The sequence below is a fragment of the Chiloscyllium punctatum genome, chromosome 3 (genome assembly GCF_047496795.1).
Source record: "Chiloscyllium punctatum isolate Juve2018m chromosome 3, sChiPun1.3, whole genome shotgun sequence".
Lineage (NCBI taxonomy): Eukaryota > Metazoa > Chordata > Chondrichthyes > Orectolobiformes > Hemiscylliidae > Chiloscyllium > Chiloscyllium punctatum.
The window spans coordinates 17,335,271-17,357,936 of record NC_092741.1 but is presented as its reverse complement, the minus strand read 5'-3'; the positions used below and the strand labels follow the sequence as shown (position 1 = coordinate 17,357,936).

General features: G+C 41.1%; 1 protein-coding gene across 3 annotated transcripts in view; it reads right to left on the bottom strand.

The window, feature by feature from the left end:
• The window catches only part of mia3 (MIA SH3 domain ER export factor 3), a 106,230-nt gene that overhangs the window by 45,039 nt on the left and 38,525 nt on the right, over window positions 1-22,666 (bottom strand). For all 3 annotated transcript variants that reach the window (XM_072550715.1, XM_072550716.1, XM_072550717.1), the window contains 9 exons: window positions 22,498-22,629; window positions 14,236-14,257; window positions 12,640-12,728; window positions 11,402-11,479; window positions 11,206-11,316; window positions 8,866-8,937; window positions 3,184-3,288; window positions 2,973-3,095; window positions 1,008-1,119 (listed from right to left, as the gene is read on the bottom strand). In XM_072550715.1, the coding sequence (XP_072406816.1) occupies window positions 1,008-1,119; window positions 2,973-3,095; window positions 3,184-3,288; window positions 8,866-8,937; window positions 11,206-11,316; window positions 11,402-11,479; window positions 12,640-12,728; window positions 14,236-14,257; window positions 22,498-22,629 (844 nt within the window). The remainder of the gene's footprint in view (window positions 1-1,007; window positions 1,120-2,972; window positions 3,096-3,183; window positions 3,289-8,865; window positions 8,938-11,205; window positions 11,317-11,401; window positions 11,480-12,639; window positions 12,729-14,235; window positions 14,258-22,497; window positions 22,630-22,666) is intronic.

Sequence of the window (22,666 nt, the reverse complement as noted above, 5' to 3'; positions counted from 1 at the left end):
CTGTCAGGATCCTAATGGTGTTCAGGAGCAGAATGACTTTGGTGTGCTACATATGCAAGTCTTTTTTGGTGACAAGACAGAGTAAAGCATTATATCCTAGATTTACTGAGTAGCATCATGTACAGGAGTAAGGTAGTTGTGCTAAATTTGCATTAGACATCAGCTGGAGTATTGCACAGTTCAGGATGTCACACTTTCGAACAGATGTGAACACATCAGAGACTGTACAAAATAGCTTTAAAGAATGGTTCCAGAAATGAGAAATTTCAATCATAAAGACAGATTAGAGAAGTGGGAACTGTTTCTTTTAGAGTGAAGAAAGCTACAAATGACATTTAAAGCAAACTTTCAAAATAGTGAGGCAACTGGAATGAATATATGGGGAAAAATGGTTTCCTCTCATAAAAGAACCAAAAACAAAAGGGCACTGATGCAAGAGAATTTGAACAAGCAGCCAATACGATATGATAAAATAATTTTTTTCACACAGGCAGTAGTTCAGGTTTGTCATTTAATTGTTTGACAGTGTGGAGGGGGTTCAGTTTTGGACTTCTAATGATTATCTAAATGAAAACAATATTCAGGATTATAAGGAAAAGACAGGACAATGGCAAAGAATCACTATGCTCAAAGAATAGCCTCCTCCTGCTTTTCCCTGAAATTCAAGTTTTTAATTTAGTTGCAGACTTACTGTAACTTCCCCTATAGTCAAATGATAGCAAGGCTCTTTCATAGGAGTTTGGGCTGCACTACCTCATTTCACAGAAGTGCTTGTTGCCAGAACCTGCAAATTCATGGCAGTTAACATTATTTCACACTGCTGCTAAAGTTGACTATTGTGTCCACTGTATAGTGACTCTCAATCTAACTAAGAGTGAAGAGTTTACTTGCTCAAGCTTTCATTTCAAATCTGTGAAGACATTAAAATTCACACCACTGCTCCTCATCAGGAACTAAAAATAAATCACCAATCTAAAGAAGATCAGACTATGCTGCACTGGCTTTACCTGGTAGCTCGCCATTGGCCACTTCACCATCCACTTCTTTATCCCATCCATTATCTTCACTGACAGATTCGGTGTCAAGTTGCCTAAGCTGCATCACACAGTCTGTCAATACCTGGATATTGGGGAAGAATTCTATTTTAAGCACCAGCTTGATAAATGATAAACTTCATAGCTGCAAACATTTGAAAAAGAAATAAAAGTGCCTATCCTTTTTGGTCAATCAAGAATATTTCCAACACATCCAAATAAATAAGTTTTATTTAAATTAGCTGGAAAGCACATTTAAAGATCAAATAAAGCAATGGTTGAACACATTGTGGGAAAGCAACTTTAAAGTTCTCAGCACAGATAAATAGGCTAAAAAATGTCATTTATACTGATTTGCTTACATGTTTCTTAACAAGGCAGCATTTAACCAGATCAGCTGAACAGGGAACCTTGCAAAACTGGAATCAATATGAATCAGGTAGAAAAACCTCTGCTAATTGGAGCTGCACTTAGCATGGAGGAAGATGACAGTAGTTGCTGGGCATCAGTCAATTCAGTCCTGGTGCATCAGTGCATGAACTCCTTGTGGTAGTGTCCTTAGCCCAAATGTCTTCATCAATGTCAGCTGCTTCATCAATGATCTTCCCTCCATCGTAACGGTCGGAAGTGGGATATTTGTTGATGATCACACAACACTCAGTCATTCACAACCCCTCAGATACTAAAGCAATCCATGTTCGTATGTAGCAAGACCTGGACAACATCCACACTTAGGCTGAAAAGTGGCAAGTAACATTCACACCACAAATGCCAGGCATAAACCAACGAGAGCATTTCCCCATCTCTTAATACTCGCAACATTCTGGAAGTTACTGCTAACTAGAAACGGAACAGGACCAGCCATACAAATACTGTAGCTATAACAGCAATTCAGGCTAGAAATTATTGTTGTTTCATTCTTCAAATCCATACCAACCCACCATACAGCACCCCACACAAAACCAGCCCACTAACCCCTCTCTGCATTTCCATGGTTTAGCCAACTAGTCTGCACATCTCCAGACCTTTGGAGAATTTAGCATGGTCAATCCACCTAACCCAAAGCATAGGAGCAAACTGCAGCACACAATGGAAACCCAAGCAGACATGAGGAAAAATTGCAAATTCCACACAGACAGTCACCAAAGGTTAGAATCAAACCTGGGTCCCTAGCGCTGAGGGGCAGCTGAGCTAACCAGTGAGTCACAGGCCCAACAGTTGCAAACAGAGTGCCTGCATGAGATTCCACCGGGTGCTCCGGTGTCCTCCCACAATCCAAAAATATGCTTGTTTGTTGGATTGGCCATGCGAAATTGCCCCATGGAATCCAGGAATGTGCAAGCTAGATGGATTAGCCATGGTAAATGCAGGAGTTTGGATAGAAGGTGGTGGTGCACTCTGCAGAGGGTTAGTGCAGAGCTGATGGGCCAAAAGTTCTCTATCAGGCATTCTACAGATTCTATGATTCCATTCTTCCATGAAATGTTAGCGTTACTATCACCAATAGTTGGTGACTATCACTGATTGTTCTTGAACCAAATGGCTTGCTAATCATTGTACAAGGCAGTTAAGAGTCAAACACACTGGCTGAGGAGTCATATGTTGTCCAGACCAAGCAGGCAAAGTAATTTCCTCCCCTGAAAGGTATTTGTGATCACTGTGACAATTTCCTCCTCCCCACCCTACTTACAAAATCAATGGTAAAAACCAATGATATGGTCCACATTTGTTAATTAATCAGAGTTGCCAAAGTGAGATTTGATCCCTTGTCCTCAGAGCATTAGCCGGTCCACTATCTACAAAATGTAAGTTAGGAGCTTGACTGAATTTTGCCTGGATGAGTGCAACTTCAACAATGCCAAGAAGCTCGACACTACTCGAAACATTGATATACTGGATGTATTAAAAAGACTAGTTATGTTAACTGTCCCTACGTACCTCAATTTCATTGTCCTTGTAAGCCAACATTTCCTCCAGGTCTCTCTGAGCTTTCTGACAGAGTTTGATCTGCTCATTAAGTTCACTGTGTCGCTCACTCCAGCCTTCCGCCTCTTGCAGCAGCTGTAAACCCACAAAGTAAAACTTTTGTGAGTGGCCTAGGTATACTTATACAGCTGACTAAATTCTGGTTCAGCAACAGAATATCCACCTGATGTTTGCTCTGCTTAAGCATGAGATTTTCTTCTTGTATAGACTGAAGATCTACTTGTAGTTTTTCTTCATTTGCTTTGGAACTTGAAAGAGCTTCCTGTACCTGAAAAAGATATACATCTGCTTAGATTAATGACAGTTGCCACATGCAAATTCAACAACCTCTCTTCAAGGAGTAACCTATACTGAGATACTAGACATCCTGTGGGTCTTTACACATTCTAATGGTGCTGTTTATTTTCTGTCAGGTTATAACTAATTGCACTCCGGGTCTTAAATCAGACTGTTCTTCAATATAATACTGAGGTACTGCTGTACTTCAAGGTGCTGCCCTTCAAACAAAATAGTAAACTCTGGTGCCTTCAGCCTGTTCTGGCAGACAAAGGAGATCCTCTTGAACTATACAGAATTAATGGTTCATAAAGGCCAACTATTAATTCAATTACTATTTCTGGAAATTTCTGATACACAAACTGGCTGTTGCACTTAAGAATCATTCCAGAAAACTGAGCCTATCAAATTGGTGATGGCTTTCTGTAGAGCAAAGCAAATCGGTCCGATTTTACTGCTCCATCCCCCACAGTCCTGCAGATTTTTTTGCCATCAATTATTTTCCTTTCAAAATTGTTTATCATTTGCACTACACGTGGGCAGTGGCTCAGACATTTACAGTTCAGGAGGCATCACTCAGAGGTCCATCGGTTCCTCGCCAATCAACAAAGATCTGATTATACTCATCCAAATTTCCAGCTCTTGACACCCATAACTCAAAGTCATAGAGATGTACAGCATGGAAACAGACCCTTCGGTCCAATCCGTCCATGCCGACCAAATATCCCAAACTAATCTAGTCCTACCTGCCAGCACCTAGCCCATATCCCTCCAAACCCTTCCTATTCATATACCCATTCAAATGCCTCTTAAATGTTGCAATTATACCAACCTCCACCACATCCTCTGGCAGCTCATTCCATACACATACCACCCTCTGCGTGAAAAAGTTGCCCCATAGGTCTCTTTTATATCTCTCCCCTCTCACCCTAAACCTAGTTCTGGACTCTCCGACCCCAGGGAAAAGACCTTGTCTATTTATCCTATCCATGCCCCTCATAATTTTGAAAACCTCTATAAGGTCACCCTTCAGCCTCCGACGCTCCAGGGAAAACAGCCCCAGCCTATTCAGCCTCTCCCTGTAACTCAAATCCTCCAACCCTGGCAACATCCTTGTAAATCTTTTCTGAACCCTTTCAAGTTTCACAACATCTTTCCGATAGGAAGGAGACCAGAATTGCATGCAATATTCCAACAGTGGCCTAACCAATGTCCTGTACAGCCGCAACATGACCTCCCAACTCCTATACTCAATACTCTGACCAATAAAGGAAAGCATACCAAACGCCACCTTCACTATCCTATCTACCTGCGACTCCATTTTCAAGGAGCTATGAACCTGCACTCCAAGGTCTCTTTGTTCAGCAACACTCCCTAGGACCTTACCATTAAGTGTATAAGTCCTGCTAAGATTCACTTTCCCAAAATGCAGCACCTCGCATTTATCGGAATTAAACTCCATCTGCCACTTCTCAGTCCATTGGCCCATCTAGTCCAGATCCTGTTGTAATCTGTGGTAACCCTCTTTGCTGTCCACTACACCTCCAATTTTGGTGTCATCTGCAAAACTCTGAAGGCTATGGCTAAACAAGCGAAAATCTAAATGTGCTTACATGTTGAAAGTTTCTAAGTTAACCGCCTTCTCAGGCAGTGAGTTCCAGACCCCCAGTACCTCAGAGTGAAAACCTTTTTCAGCCCTCCTATCTTAAATCTATGCCCCTGATTATTGACCCTCAAGTAAAGGAGGAAAGAAAAAGTGCACTCAATCCATATAATAAGAGGTCCTCTTCATTCCTGAATGAGGGCTTATGCCCAAAATGTCAATTCTCCTGCTCCTCGGATGCTGCCTGACTTGCTGTACTTTTCCAGCACCACACACTAGAATAGGAGGTCGTCTCTCAACATGAACTGCTCTATGGAAAACAATCAGTCCAATCTTTCCTCAAAGCTCAGACACTCCAGCCCAGCTAAATCTCCTCTGCACACATCTCACTACATTCACTTCCTTTCTTTAACATGCTGATCAGAACAACACGCAGTACTCCAGTTGTGGCCCAACCAGTGTTTTATACAGTTCCAGCATAACTACCTTGCTCTTGAATTCTTGCCTTGGTTTATAAAGGTAATCATCTCAGGTGCTGCCTTCACCACCTTATCTACTTATCCAGCTACCTTCAGGGATCTGTGGATATGCATACCAAGGTCCATCTGATTTTTTAATGTTTCCCAGGGTTCTACCATTTATAGTGCAACCCCTCACCTTATTAGCCTGCCCAAGTGACTCACTTAACATTTTTCCAGGTTGAATTCTATTTGTCCCCCTGATCTGTTCACCGAATTTGTCTGTTGATATTTCCTGCATTTTACAGCTATCCTCATTATTTACCACTGTATCAATGTTTGCCCTCTCAAACATTTTGATCATACCCACTTTAATCATTTAAATCCAAATCGTTAATGTACAGTGCAAACAGCAAGGACCCCAGCATCTAGTCACTGTAACATCACTCTACTATCATCTTCTGTTTTCTATTACTTGATCAATTGTGAATCCAACAAGCCACACTGTTTTGAATCCAATGGGATATAATTTTCTTGGCTAATCTGTCATGAGGGACCTTATCAAAAGCCTTACCAAAGTCAGTGCTGTACATCTCTATGACTCTATGATTCTATAACAGAGAGAGGTGCTACTGCTGGCTTTAGCAATCTTAAAAATGGATAACAGTGGTGCTGGATGAGATATATTCCAAGCTGTTGAGAGAGGCAACAGAAGAGGTATCTGGGGCCTAGCAGTAATTTCCGGATCCACCTTGACAGCAGGTAAGATACCAGAGGACTGTTGAGCTGCAAAAGTTGTTCCATGACTTTAAAAAAAAAGTGAGGAGGAGAGAGACCAGAAAATTCCAGGCCAGTCAACCACAAATGCATTAACCTCATCAACTCGTTATCTCATCTTTAAAAAAATGATCATATTTGTCAAACAGGTATCAAAAAGCACAGCCTGTCCCTCAGAATTCTAACTTCTCCAACACCAAAGTTAGACTTACTGGCCTGGAATTTTCTGGTCTCTCACCTCCCCATTTCTTTTTAAAAGTAGTGGAACATATTTTGCTGAACAAGAGTCCTCTGGCATCTTACCTGCTGTCAGAATGGATCTGGAAATTACTGCTAGGCCCCTGATACCTCTTCTCTTGCCTCTCTCAACAGCTTGGAATATATCTCATCCAGCACCACTGTTATCCATTTTTAAGATTGCTAAAGCCAGCAGTGGCACCTCTCTGTTAAAGAATCATACAGTCATACAGAGGTGTACAACACAGATGCAGATCCTTCCATCCAACTCATCTATGCTGACCAGATATCCTAAATTAATCTAGTCCCATTTGCCAGCACGTGACCCATATCCTTCCCATTCATATAGGATGCCTTTTAAATGTTGTAAATGTACCACTTCATCTGGCAGCTCATTCCATACACATACCACGCTCTGCATGAAAAAGGTGCCCCTCAGATCCCTTTGACATCTTTCCCTCCATAGTAAACCTATGCCCTCTCGTTTTGGACTCCCCACCCTGGGGAAAAGACCTTTACTATTCACCCTATCCAAGCCCCTCACAATATTATAAAACTTGTAGAAGATCACCAGTCAACCTCCGACGCTTCAGGGAAAATAGCCCCAGCCTATTCATCCTCTCCCTGTAGCTCAAATCCTGGCAATAGCCTTATAAATCTTTTCTGAACCCTTTCAAGTTTCATAACATCTTTCCGATAGCAGAGAGACTAGAATTGAACACAGTATTCCATAAATGGCTTAATCAATGTCCTGTACAGCCACAACATAACCTCCCAACCTCGATACTCAATGCACTGACCAATAAAAGTGAGCATACTAAATGCCTTCTTCACTACCATCTACCTGCAACTCCATTTTCAAATTATTATGAGCCTGCACTCCAATTCTTTGTTTGGCAATACTCCCTAGAACCTCACCATTAAATGTACAAATCCTGTTCTGATTTGCCCTACCAAGACATAGCAGCTCACATTTATCTAAACATGTTAATTTCCTCTAATATTTCATTGTCCTTCACACAATGCCATCGGTTTGCATTGTGCCCACGTTTTCTGGGTCCACACACAGATTACCACTATGGCCCCTACTTTCTCCCTAGTTATTCTCTGGCTCTTTATATATTGAAAATAAAGAGAGTCTGGTTTTCCTTTATTTTACTAATCAATTTTCAACTTTCTCACTTAGATCCTTTAAATTTTACTTTCAAGCTTCCTCCTCCACTGTATATACTTGTTTAGAGACTTTGCAGTGTTCAGTTCTTGGTATCTTTCCTTGATCTCCACGATCTTCCAGTCTTGTTGCCATCCTACCTTTACAGTAACGTATTTGGTCTGCGAGTTCCAGGTAGTAAAACAGTAATTACAAAGTCTTACAGTGCTATGAGATGCAGCAGGAAAAGCAGAATGCTCGGATTTCTTTGCAGAGAGCCAGCATTGACTTTAGGTGCTCAATATGTTGTTATTACCTTACAACAACCACTCACTATGCAAAAAGGTTCATCTCCACCTCTCTCCATCTCTTGCCCAAACCATAATAATGCACCTCTAACCCTTGTATCAGCAAAAGTGAACAGCTTTTCTTTCAACTAACTTATCTAAAATAGCTGTAAGCTTATATACCTTCATCAAATTTCCCCTCAATTTCCTTTGCTGTAAAGGCAACATAGCCAGAACTGAACACAAAAAAACTCTTGTGGCCTAGCTAGCACTTGGTCAAGATTCAACATGATTGCTTTGATTTTTAATCGATGCCTTGCTCATTGTTTTCACAATATATACTGCCACTTTATAATATTTGTGTACATGAACTCCAAGAATCCTCTTATCTTGCACACTCTTCAGCCTAATATTGCACCACCTCATCATATCTGCAGAAATGCCTTTAAAAAAAGTGACCATAGGAAATATAGAAGTTGCTCTTTAGATGCAAGTTCCTTAATTCCAATGAATTTCATTTCATACTTCCAACAATGCTTTATTTTTCACTTTTTTAAAAAATCTATACTTCACTAGAATCGCTTTTCCCTCAGTTTACATCACAGCCTGCCAAAGAGTGCAGCACTTCAACATCTATATTTAATTACATTTTCTCCAAAATCACTTCTGAAAACTCTCGCAATTTCTTCCCACAAACTCAAGTGGTCTGTTAAAAGAAAAGTCCAAGTCTGTTTAATTATAGGCACCATGGAATTATTTAGGAAATACTAAATAGGGGTTTCACCAAAGGGCAGAGGGCACTTGGTCAAACAGATTTAGTCTCCTGTGACATTCATTAATACAATGATATTACCCACAATATAATACAGCAACTTCTCATAGGTACATTACCCCCCCAGCACTGTTGTGATTTTCTCTGCAGACATTATCCCAAATTACAAAACAGTAATGTTCTCTGGACAATGACAATTACCCATTTAACACTGTACATAACAGTATGCATAAACACCACTGTTGGGTGCTCTATACTCAGCATTTATAATTCAGGTGATCTTACCTGAGAGTGTTCTGCTGAATGAGCTGAAATAACGTCTTGTAATTTTTTCACAGATTTCTGAGTATCGGCAATCTGTGTTTAAAACAGGCAAAAATGTGATGCCAAGACAAAAACATTGCAACATTTCTGCCTAGTTTGCCAGCTCTTCGACAAAACCTTTGAATCAGTTTCATTGCCCCAACTCATGATCCTTCAAAAATTATATCCAATTTTCTTTCATAAGCTGGTCTTAAAACTACGCCCACCATCCATTCAGCTACACATGCCCGGTCAAAGCTACTTGCTTTCTAAATAGTTTCTCCTTTTGCAATTCTATATGAAGTTGGCTTAAGGATGACTTAGGTTTAAGTTTTGAGCTCTGGGGATGTCTGGAAATGTGTTTAAGAGTATTTAAATGAGGCTTTTAAAAACCCTCATGGTGAACAGTTATTTAGAAACAAGAATCAGAAGGCAGAAAAATATTAGGAAATTACCCAACAATAAGATGTCCAATAGCACAAAGAGACAGAGACAAAAGAAGGTTCTTCTAAGAAGAGAGAACTATCCAGAGCAGAGTGTAATGCAGCATCCAAGTTTATCAGAGAGAACAGGTCTATAGCAGCAAAGGTGCCATTGGCTTAACAGTCTCCAGACCATCAGAACAAGAGAAAAATCAGACTGAGTGACTCTAGAAACAAAGGTTGTGGAAGAACAGCTTAAAGAACTTAACATTAAGAAATAAGTGAACAGTTTAAGGGTCTTAAGAAGAGAATATCAACATTCTGGGAATTACAACTCACCAGAAACAGAACTGGACAAGCCATATAAATATTACCGATACAAAAGCCAGTAACAGTCAAGAAACTTTATAGCAACTAATTTGCTACCAACTTCCCAAAGCCTGTGCATTTACAAGGCACAAGTCAGAAATGTGATGGTATGCTCCCCACATGCCTGATTCAGTGCAGCTCCAACAAAATTCAAGAAACTTGACACAATCCAGGGCAAAGCAGCCATTTTAATGATAGCACATCCACAAACATTCACTCCCAAAAATACATAGATGATGTGTACACCATCTACAAAATATACTGCAGAAATTCACTATGGTTTCAAGAAACACCTTTCAAACCCATCCTGAAGGACAAGGGCATCAGATGCATGGGAACATTACCAAGTACTCCTCCAAGCCACTCACCATCCTAGTTTGGAAATACATCAATGCTCCTTCAATAACACTAGGTCAAAGTCCTGAAATTCACCAAAGCACTGTTCATGTGCCTCTCCCAAATGAACTGTAATGATTCAAAGAAGCACCTCACCACCACCTTTTCCAGGTCAACCAGGGAAAGGCAACAAATGCTGATCCAGCCAGTGATGCCCAAGTCCCATAAATATAAGGAGGATAGAACCATGTGATACACAAGTTTGACAGAAACAAAGTACAGCTGCACCAACTGAACATGGAGCTTTGGAGTAAAAACAGGCTGATCCTTCACTGAGACTTGAATTTCTGTAGTTGTGAGTAAAAGGATTCAGTCTTCATTTCTGATATTTGTAATTAGAGTGTTGTAACCAGTTCTTGTGTAAATACTACATTTTTTATTCTTTTGTGCACAAACTTTGATGCTTTTTCAATCAACATATTTGCAGCCTGGTGAGTATGTTCAATGACTGACCATTATGGTAACCAAATTACACAAACAAAACCTATGATCTATCAAGCCAGGTTTCACTCTGGGAGACATTGTGTGTGCAGTATCATTAGCTGGGATCATCTTTTAGCTTTGACATTATTTCCTTCCACTTACAATGCCACATAACCATAAACTTTTCTCAAAAGCTTTTAAACTTTTGCTCTTATTCTATTAGTTAAGTTTGATTGTTACAACTGGCTTTTGTTGCCCATCTTAAAGAGTCATACTTCCTTTTAAGAATTTGTGTACATGAACACCAAGGCATTTCTGCTCATTTTATTTTCTATATAAGTTCACAGAGCTTCTCTGGCTGGGCCAGCATTTATTGCCCATTCTTTTCAGCCAAAGACAAGCTACCTACTTGACCACTGGATTCCATTTGGTTTAAGTAACTCTCAGTGTTGTTTGATAGGGAGTTCAAAACTTTTGACCCAATAACGTGAAGGAACACTGATGTGTTTCCAAGACAGGACAGGGAGTGCTGTTTATAGCATACTGCACTCTTTATATATTCGTCCCAAATGTAAGATGCAAGTGAAAGAAATCCCACCCAATGCACAACAGCGAAATAGAAATACAAGTGTTTCTCCATTTTCTATATCAAATCCAACTTAAGGTAATAAACCAAAGTTTTTCTTTTCAAAAATACTCATTTCTTCCTTACCAGAGTCTGCTGTTTAGCTGTCTCCTCCTTCTCTTTCTCTAACAACGTTTGAAGATTTTTCACACGTGTCTCCAAATGAAGGTTCACCTGCTCGAGTTCCCCACAAGACAGCTTTGGAAACAGACAATTCTGAAACTTTGTATGCATACTTCACATCAACTATTGAAATACACAACAATACCAATTATTCTCTCACCTTAAGTTCTTTAGCTTCATCAGACATACTTGATTTCGCATCCTGTGCTTCATTAATGGCAGATTTGGCTTCTTTCAGCTAAAGGGGTCAGGGATGGTGAGAAGGAAATGACAGAAGATAAATAAAAGGAGTACACTTAACACACACTTGAATTTATAATAAATATTTTTCACAATGCAGTCCAGGTCCATTGAAGACTTTTCCCCTCAATCAACAGTACCTCTTTGATCACAACTCTCTCAAGCTCAGACATATGAAGTGGCTGCTTTCTGGCCAGCTTTCGCTCTTATCTGTTGTCACTTGCCTCCTACTCCACCACAAATGTTTTTCATTTCTACTTAATTGATACAGTCTACAAAAGCTCATTGGATGCTGCCTGAACTGCTGTGCTCTTCCAGCACCACTAATCCAGTATTTGGTTTTCAGCATCTGCAGTCATTGTTTTTACCTTACTTAGTTGAACTAGCCTCACTTATTGTTCCTGCATTCCAAGTAAGAAACTAATAACTTCCTCACATCATCTTGTTGAACTCAAAATCCATTGTAAATTCCTAATTGAATTCATCCTTCCCCAGAATTCTAACGTATTTAAGTTCTCAACACCCCTTTATTCTAGCTGCCAAAAACGATGCTTGGACATCAACTCACTGCCACTCGAATCATCTCCTCCCCGATTGACTGAAGCAGGGTTACGCTGCTTTCGTCACCTAATCCTGCAGCATGAGAAGATAACAAAACAATTGCAGTGGGTATCTCTGACCGCGTGTCAAACACACAATAGTTGTTGCCTAATTTCCTTGAAGAAAAATAATAGTCCACTGGGTAGCTGAATTAAAAAATGGGGGCAAGGATGGCAGAACCAACTAACCTCAGCTCACGAATATGGCAAACCTTGCATGGTTCACAAAACAGTATATAGCATTTGATGCATTCATAAAGGCCAACTGGGCCCAAAGTTTCAAATTCTCTCTCTCTGCAAAAGATTCCTTTAATTATGTTGACTTAGCAGGGCAATTCTTTTTCCATTTTCCTTCCTCTGACCTCAATTGTTTATCTGCTTTCTAAAAATAGAGGAAACTCTCCAGACATTTGAGGCTTCACTGCCTCGACAGGGGTAAACAGAGGCATGAGCTATGAGTATTTTGCTTTGAATGGATGCATCCTGATACATCTATCATAAGAATTTTACCCTTCACAAACTTCAACAACATTGAAAATAGCAGGAAATTAATTCGTACCTTCTGTTCATAAGTGGAGATTTTCTCCAAGACCTCAGTCTTCTCCTGAACAAGCTGTTTGATTTTCTCAGATAGCTGTTTTTCAGTCACTAGGGAGAGGCAAAGGTTTCAACATACATATTGTAAATATTTTCACAGCCAAAAGAGATTAAAATAATCTGCACAGCAACATGTTACATGGTGCAATGCAACAGGAAGAATGTTGCTGCTGTGACATAAATACTCTCCTTCAAAAAAACCAAAAGAATCTTCCTCTGTGTAGGTACAGTGGAGGAAAGTATGATCTTAATCTGTAAGGAGTCATAAATGCTCCAGAATTCAAAGCTAACAGTTCTCAACAAATGGAGGAGCTTCATGGGCTTGGCTGGGCATGGAGTTAATCCTAAATATATTGTTCATGATCTCTCGTGGAACTATTTGGTCTTTGTAGTTGTGTCTTTTTTATTTTTCTATATTTTAATTGTGGCCCAAAATGGGGAAAGGACTGCTTTAAATTCAAGGATTGTTATCGGATCGCTGCATGTTTTCAAAGCTAGTAGCCCGACATATTCCAAGCACCATTCTAGCTGCTTATTCAAACAGTTGTTTACCTGATGGTTGCAGACAAACTGGACCAGAGCAGTTGCGTACAGATAGAGTTTTGATTGGTGCAAGTTACGGATTGGTCTTTGTCGTCAACCAGTTGTTGACAACAAAGACCTTCTGCTTGCTAATAACTATGTGGTCGAGTTTCAGATAGCTGAACAGCTTGAGGTTGTGAACAAAATACAAAGTCACAAGATCATCAACATCCTCTTTGCAGCAAAAGCCAATTTAAACCTGAAGAAAACTAGCCGACCTTTCCTTCAGCAGTTGTAAGCTGTGACTTTTAATTGATAGGTTAGAGGTATTTTAAGTGCACCAGTTACCCAAGCCTCTTGCAAACCAGTGGAAGCATCCAGAGAAGGATGACCAAGGAGTGCTCTGATCTACAAAAATCTCAGGAATCAGTGAAATGCCTTCCCACTCTTCCTTTCCATCCATAACATCTATGTTTATTCTTCCCTGTCTGCGTGTGTAAGGGGGAGTTTAAAAAATGGAATTTGAGTTTTAATTTGTGGAGCTTTATGCCAATGGCTTATAACTGTCTGCTTGTAGCTAGAGTGTAACTACTTGTAATTAAGACTTTTTTTATTAAACTTGGTGCTGCTTTTTCAACTCAGGTCTAAAAGATAGATAAACGAAAGAATTCTGCATACTTTTAAAGTATTTAAACTTTGATGATTCTGAAAATAGTAGGGCTTGATTTCCAGTGCACAACACCAGTTAGGCGTAATGGTGACCCCACAATGGTTCACCTGCAACACACATCACAGCTAAACAGTCTGTTGACGCATTTGGGCATGACAATTGACAAGAAAACCAAGAGAATGTCAGAAACAACAGGTCAATTACACCAGCTGAGGTCAATCAACAATTTAGAAACATAAAACCTTTTTGGTTGAAATGACTCAGGTGTAGACTACCCTCATTAGTGGGAGGGAAGTCACAAAGCTTTGTTTTACAGTAATAAGACACAAGATTAATCAGTGCATTAGGCAGTGGTTGTAAACTTACTTTGATATTTTCTGCTCTTCACCTGAAAAACAAATTGAAATGCGATTAGCAACTGTAAACTGTTCTGAAATCAACACAAGCGGGTGTAACAAGGGAGCAGAGCTTCACTTATTCATCCACACAAAGTCTGGAGACTGCACAACAGCCAAAACCTATCACCCTTGGCAGACATATTCCTAATCATGATTGTAAACAGCTTCCACACTGTTTAAACAAGAACCCAGCAAAACATTATACAAGACTTGAAACTTTACAGCAAAGAGTATCATTGAGGAGCTAATTTTTTTTTTAAAAATCAAAACTGTTTAATGTTCACACTAGAACAGAAAACAGTAAAAGCAGCATCAGGCTTAAGTAGCAGCTTGCCTCTACTTTCTAACATTTCTTAAAGCCTGAATTCCGAAAAGAATTCTATAATTTACCTGAAAGGAAACTAATTCCCCAGCCTCCAAGCTACACAGCACAGCCTTGAACTGCAATCCATCTGCACCCAAATTTCTACAAATTCTACCAGATCAGTTAACTGTAAAATTTCACTTAACAATGAATTAAAAGAGTATAGTTAACATTAATTAATGCTTTTTCAAGAAAAGAGAAACATAGACATCAGGGAAAGTATAGCTGGGGAAATAAAGAATGTTATCTGCAGCAAAGAATTGTGAAAACAGTATTGCCAACCCGATGCCAATGTTAATGGCATCTCTTCTGGGCTGGAGAGAATCTTGAAATGAGAGGGGAAGTCATGGTCCACGGAGGTACCAACAATCTGGTTAAGACCAGGAAAGAAATTCTGAAGGATTACAAGCAGCCAAATAAAAAGCAGAACCACATGATTTCCAAATTATCACCACCCAAGTCACTTGAAATTGACAAATGGTAAATAAATTGAGAGGGGTAAACATGCTGCACAAAGATTGAATTGGAAGAAAGGGATAAGGGAGAGTGAGGACTGCAGAGCTGGAGGTCAGAGTTGAAAAGCGTGGTGCTGGAAAAACACAGCCAATCAGGCAGCATCTGAGGAACAGGAGTCAACATTTCAAGCAAAAGCTCTTCATCAGGAATGAGGGGTAGCCCAAGGGGGCTGAAAGATACATGAGTAGGGGGTGGGGCTAGGGGAGAAAGGTAGCTGGAAATGCAATATTTAGAGGAAGGTGGGGATGAAGGTGGGTGGAGCAGATAGGTGGGACAGGTAGGACAGTTCAAGAGGACGGTGTCGAGTTAGAAGTTTGGATCTGAGATAGGCGGGGGTGGGGGGGCAGAGGGGTGGTGGGGAGAGATGGGGAAACTGGTAAAAATCCATACTAATCACGTGTGGTTGGAGGGCCCCAAGGCAGAAGATGAGACGTTCATCATCCAGGTTTTGGGTGGCTTGGATTTGGCAGCGAATGTGACTCAGGACTTGCGTGTCCATGGTGGAGTTAAAAGGTGTTCGGCCACAGGGCAGTTTAGTGCATGTGCGCCAGAGATGTTCTTTTGAAATGTTCGGTCAGTTGGCGCCCTGTCTCACCAATGTAGAGGAGACCACATTGAGAGCAATGGACACAGTAGAAGATGCTTGTGGAAGTAAAGGTAAATATCTGTCGGATGTGGAAGGATCCTTTGGGGCCTGGTAATACAGACTGGGGGGGGGGGGGGGGTTGGGGAAAGAGTTGCTAGATCAGCAGTGACAGATATTTAAGCAGATGTTCAGCAAAAATGCATTCCAGCCAAAATTAAGGACTCAGCGAGAAGGATGAAGCATCAATGGGTAACAAAGAAAGTCAAGGAGAGTACCCAATCAGAAAAAAGACAAACAAAGTGGAAAAAGGGCAGCAGACATGCTCCTAACTCTGAGCCAGGAGGTCTGGATTCATGTTACATCTGCTGCAGAGATGCGCAATAACATTCCTCAACAGTTGATTAAAAATATTTACAAAGTGGTGGGCGAAAACTAGTGGTATGCAAAAGAATTGGACATTAATGGCTAAAAAGCTTATAAAGAGAGAGAAAATTGAGCATGAAAATAAATTACTAAGAAAAATAACAACAGCAAGTGTACACATCTATGTGCATGCAAAAGGTGCGTAGCTAAACTAAGTGCACAATCCTTGCAGGATGTAACTGTCGAATTAAAAATGGGTAACAGGGAAATGGAAGTTACTTTAAACCAATATTTGCCATCACAGTGAGGACAAAATTAACCTGCCAAAGATAACAGAATAAACTAGGTGTTCCTATGAGGGGAAATAACTTAACAGTCTCTCACAGAATCAGAATTCCTGAACATACAAATCCCTCAACATTATGGGCAATTTAGCATGGCCAATTCACCCAACCTGCACATCTTTGGATTGTGGAAAGAAAGGAGAAAGTGAGGACTGCAGATGCTGGAGATCAGAGCTGAAAACGTGTTGCTGGAAAGGCGCAGGTCAGGCAGCATCCAAGGAACAGGAGAATCGACGTTTCGGGCATAAGCCCTTCTTCAGGAATGTTGGAAAGAAACCAGAACACCCAGAGGAAACTCACACAGACATGGGGAGAATGTGCAAACTCCATAGAGTCGCCCAAGGGTCGAATCAAACCCAGGTCCCTGGCGCTATGAGGCAGCGGTGTTAACCACTGAGCCACTGTCTGCCCATATCAAGAGGGATGAAGCTTTTGACAATCTAGTGTGACTAAAGACAGACAAATCACCAGGATCTGATAGCTGACATTCTAGGATTTTTAAGGAAATGGCTGCAAAGATCGTAGAGGGAAAGGCTGATATATTCTAGAACTTTCTAGATCCTAGGAGAGTTCCAGTGGATTAGAAAACTGCAGATGAGCTGCCCCTGTTTAAGTACGGAGGGAGGGAGGGAGACAGAAAGCAGGAAACTTCAAGACAATTAGCCTAACTGGGTAAATGCTATATTCCATTATTATGCAAGAAATAGTATGATATTTAGAAACGCTTAATAAAATTAGTGGGCGGCACGGTGGCACAGTGGTTAGCACTGCTGCCTCACAGCGCCGGAGACCCGGGTTCAATTCCCGCCTCAGGCGACTGACTGTGTGGAGTTTGCACGTTCTCCCCGTGTCTGCGTGGGTTTCCTCCGGGTGCTCCAGTTTCCTCCCACAGTCCAAAGATGTGCAGGTCAGGTGAATTGGCCATGCTAAATTGCCCGTAGTGTTAGGTAAGGGGTAGATGTAGATGTAGGGGTATGGGTGGGTTACGCTTCGGCGGGGCGGTGTGGACTTGTTGGGCCGAAGGGCCTGTTTCCACACTGTAAGTAATCTAATCTAATCTAAAAATCAAAGAGTCAACACTGTTTTCTGAACAGGAAATCATTCAAAACAAATTGATTTGAATTTTTCGCAAATAGAACAAGCAGAACCAATAGATATTTGGTTTCCAAAGGCATTTGATAAGGGACCACATAAAATGTTATTTCACAAGATAGGAGCTCACAGTCCTGGGGAATTAGCATGGATTGAGAACCGGTTAACATACAGAACAGAGGTGGGAATAACAACACTCTCATGTTGGAAAAACAAAAACCAATGGAGTGTGACAAGCATTAGTCCTAAGGCCTCATTTATTTACTGTGTTAATGACTTGGAGGGGGCAGAGTCTAATGTACTCAAATTTTCTCACAATACAAAAATAGGTGGGAAGACGCATACAAGGAATCTCCATGGGGATATAGGTAGTTTGCCTGAGTCAGCAAAACTTAAAAAAATGTATAATACAGGAGGTTACACACTCTAGTGGGAAGAATCAAAAGGCAGACTGTCCATTTAAATGGCCAGACTCCAAACAAATAGCAGAGCAGAGGGATCTGGGTGTTCTCGTGCATGAAACACAAAAGGTAAGCATGCAGGTGCAGCAAGTAACTAAGGTGGCAAAAGAATATTGGGTTTTATTGCTTGGAGTTCAAAAAGAGAGAAATATTGTTAAAACTTCTAAATTACGCTACCTGCCATGGCAGGATTCAAACCCAAGTCCCCAGAACAGGACCTGGGCCTCTGGATTCATAGCCTAGCAGTAATTCCACAAGGCCATTGCCTCCCTGACATTCGCCATGTCTATCTCAAGAGCATATAACTATTTTTAAAAACGGTGAGAGAAGGAACCACAGTTTAAAACAAAATCATAGTATGATTCGACATAGTCCATGTGATTTCCAGGAAACAAACCTATTTAAGTTACTTGAGGATGAAATGAGCTGAATGGATAACGGGAAACCAATTGCATTACGAGATTGGTGTTCTAAAAAGTCAGAGTCACAGAGATATACAGCATGGAAACAGACCCTTCTGTCCAACCTGAACAGTTGATGATGGGCCGCAAAAAAGGTTGTTGCACTAGCAAAAAGCAAATGACATAGGGAGGAATACATTGCCCTAGGCAGAATATTGATCAAAGGGCAAAAGGCAAAGTAGGGGTTAACAAATTATCTTCAAATTGGCAGGCCATTTGTAGTGAGGTGTTATAAGGATCAGTACTGGGACCTCAGCAATACCTTCTAGTCTCTCAACCCTTCTCTTTTCCTTTAAACTAACCCTTTTGATCATACTTTTGGTCTCTTTTCCGAATATTTTGTGACTGTCAAATTACAGTTCTGTGAAGTGTCTTGAGTTTTGACTATAGGTTTAATTTGTCTGGTATGAAAGCAAGATTTTATTTATTCTACATGCTTAAGAAGCATGGATCTTTACAGTGTAAGGAAACCCCACATCTGCTCTTCATGTATAGCAATAAACTTTGGAAAAGCATCAAAAAATTTAATATTTCTTCCTGCTTCTGTTATACAACTGTTAAATTTGAAGTTTTTTTTGTGAAATCACATTATTACTTTAGAATAACTGATGTGTAGAGAATGATGGACCACAAAGGGCATTCTGCTCTTTGCATCCAGATGTCACCTTGACTAATAAGAAGAAAAAAATTGCGTTACATTCTTGGAAGAATCGGAGGTGTTATAGAAACATAATTAAGAGAATAAATAGGATAGAAGCAGGGAGGTTGCTTCCACAGGTGAATGAAACTAGAATTAGGGGGCAGAGCCTCAAAATAGTGGAGAAGCAGATGTAGAACTGAGTTGAGGAGGATCTTCTTCACCCAAAGGGTTGTGATTAAGTGGAATTCTCTCCCAATGACGCTGTTGAGGCTATCTCATTTAATGTTTTTATATTTTGAAACAGTAAATGAATTAATGGTTATTGGGAGCAGGCTGGGAAGTGGAGCCAAGGCCACGAAAAGATTATCCATGATCTTATTAAATGGCGGAGCAGGCTCTTTCGAATCCTCACACTTCCTTCAGACCAAAGGGATAGCCATGGGCACCCGCAAGGGTCCCAGTTATACCTGCCTCTTTGTCAGGTATGTGGACAGTCCATCTTTCATAGTTACACTGGCACCATTCTCGACCTTTTTCTCCTCTACACTGACGATTGTATCAGCACCACCTCATGCTCTCACAAGGTGGTTGAGCCAACTTCATGAACACCTTTCTCCCTGACCTCAAATTCACCTGGACCATCTCTAACAACTCCCTCCCTTTCCTGGACCTCTCCAGCTCCATTTCCGGTGACCAACTCAACACTGACATCTCCTTCAAAGCCACCGACTCCCACAGCCACCTGGACTACACCTCCTCCCCAGCCCCCCCCCCCCCGCAAAAACACTATCCCTTACTCCCAATTCCTCCACCACATCCACTCTCAGGAGGAGAATTCCACTCCTGAACATTCCGGATGGCCTCCTACTTCAAGGACTGTAATTTCCCCTCCCATGTGGTCGACAATGCCCTCCACTGCATCTCCTCCAATTCCCGCACTTCCATCCTTCTAACCTCAACAAGGATAGAACTTCCCCCAGTCCTCAGCTTCCACCCGACCAATCTCTGGATACAATGTATCATCCTCCGCCATGTCCGCCACCTACAATCAGACACTACCACCAGAGGTGTATTTCCCTCACCAACCCTATCAATATTCTGCAGAGACCAGTCCCTCCACAACTCCCTAGTTAGGTCCACACCGCCCACCAGCATACCCTCCACTCCTAGCACCTTCCCTTGCCACTGCAAGAGGTGTAAAACCCTCACCCATACCTCACCTCCAAACACTTTATCTACTGTGTCCATTTCTCTCAATGTGGTCTCCTCTACATTGGGGAGACAGGATGCCAACTTGCAGAACGTTTCAGAGAACATATCTGGGGGACATGCACCAAACAACCCCACCGCCCTGTGGCCAATCACTTCAACTCTCTCTCCCACTCCATCAAAGGCATGCAAGTCCTGGGCCACCTCCACCGTCAAATCCAAGCCATCCAACACCTGTAGGAAAAATGCTTCATCTTCTGCCTTGGGACTCTCCAACCACCCAGTATCAATGTCAATTTCACCAGTTTCTCAGCAGCCCTGCCCCCACCTTACCCCAGATTCAACCCTGCAATTCGGCACCACCATCTTCAACTGTTCTACTTGTCTATCTTCCATCCCATCTATCCACTCCACCCTCCACTCCAAGCTATCGCCACCCACCTTTATCTACCTATCGACTTCCAAGCTACCTTGCTCCCAAGCCCCACACCTCATCCTATTTATCTCTCAGCCCCCTTGGGCTGCCACTCCCACATTCCTCATGAAGGATTTATACCCAAAACGTTGATTCTCCTGCTCCTCAGTGGTGCCTGACCTGCTGTGCTTAAGTGCCACATTTTTTTGATTCCATGGGCCAGATGGTGTACTCCTGCTCCCATTTCTTATGTTTATAAAACCACGAGGGACATAGATAAGGTAAACAACAGAAATCTTTTTCCTAGAGTAGGGAAGGTCAAAACTAGAGGGCATAGTGTTAAGGTGAGAGGAGAAAGATTTAAAAATGGACCTAAAAGGAAACTTTTTCACAGAGTGTGGTTCGTGTATGGAATGAACTACGAGAGGTGGTGGTAGATGCAGGTACAGCTACAACATTTAAAAGACATCCAAATAGGTATATGAATAGGAAAGTTTAGAGGGACACTGACCTAACATAGAAAAATGGACTGAGTTTAGCTTGGGAAATTTGGTCGATATGGACAAGTTGAAACAAAGGGCCTATTTCCATGCTGTATGATTCTATGACTAGTGTGCAGTTCTGTTCTCATTCAGTTATAGGAAGGATGTTATTAAATTGGAGATGGTACAGAAAGGATCTATAAGGATGTTGCCAGGTATGGAGGGCTTGAGATGTAAAAACAGAGCGAAAAGACTGGTGCTTTATCCACTGGAGTGCAGGAGGCCGAGGGGTAACCATATGGTGGTTTAAAAAATCATGAGGGGCATGAATAAGGTGAATAGCAAAGGTCTATTCCAGAGGATGGGGAGTTCAAAATGGGGAGCATATTTTTAAGGTGAGAGGAGAAAGATTTAAAAAGGCATGAGGAGCAACTTTTTTATACCAATTGTGATTGGTGCATGGAATAAACTGCCAGAGAAAGTGGTGCAGGTCCAGTTACAATGTTTAAAAGACATTTGGATAAATAAATGAATCCTAAAGGTTTGGAGGGATATGGACCAAGCCCTGGCAGGTGGGACTAGTTCAGTCTGGCAACATGGTCAGCATGGACTGGTTTGACCAAAGGGTCTATTTCCATGCAGTGTGACTCTATAACTAACTATACAGGGTGTTGGTGAAGTTACACTTGGAATACTGCGTAGAGATTTTGTCCCCATACTTAAGAACATTTCTGGTTTTTGCAGTTAAACAGAGAATCAATAGATATATTGCTGGGATGAAGAGAATGACTTATCAAGAGTGACTAAACAGGTTAGGCCTTTATTCGTTAGAGTTCAGAAGAACGGGGTATTTAAACATAGAAAATTCTGAGAAGGCCTGACAGGCTGGATGTTGAGATTTTTCCACTAGTGACGGAATCTCAAACTAGGGGACACAGTTACACATTAACAGAACATTCATTTAAAACTGAGATCCCTTCCAGAGGGTACTCATTATCTGCAATTATCGGCCCAGAAAGTTGTGTAAGATTGATCACTTTAAAAAAATAATTTTTTTGAAATTTTGGAGAATGGAGGCATGAAAGAGTAGCTGAGGCCTGAGGCAACTAGCCATGATCTTATTGAACAATGGAGCAGGTCGATGGGTCAAATGGCCTACTCATGCTCATTTTTTATAGTACTCCAAAAAGTACACTTTCCACTCAATCATCTGTCCCAGATAGCTTTATTAACAACCCCATCAGCTCTGAAGAAAGCAAATGTGAATTTATGATAAATGTAAATGAATCTTACTTACTGAAAGGCAGGTTCTCCATAAAAGAATGACAAAAGTAACAATTCCTATAATAGCAGTCATCAAGATGGGCTCCCAGGGAACTCCATGGAAATCAGGACCTGGCCTCATTTCTTCAGGCAAAGAGGACATTAGCTGGGAATGAGGAAAATATTTGTCAATAAAAAAAAGG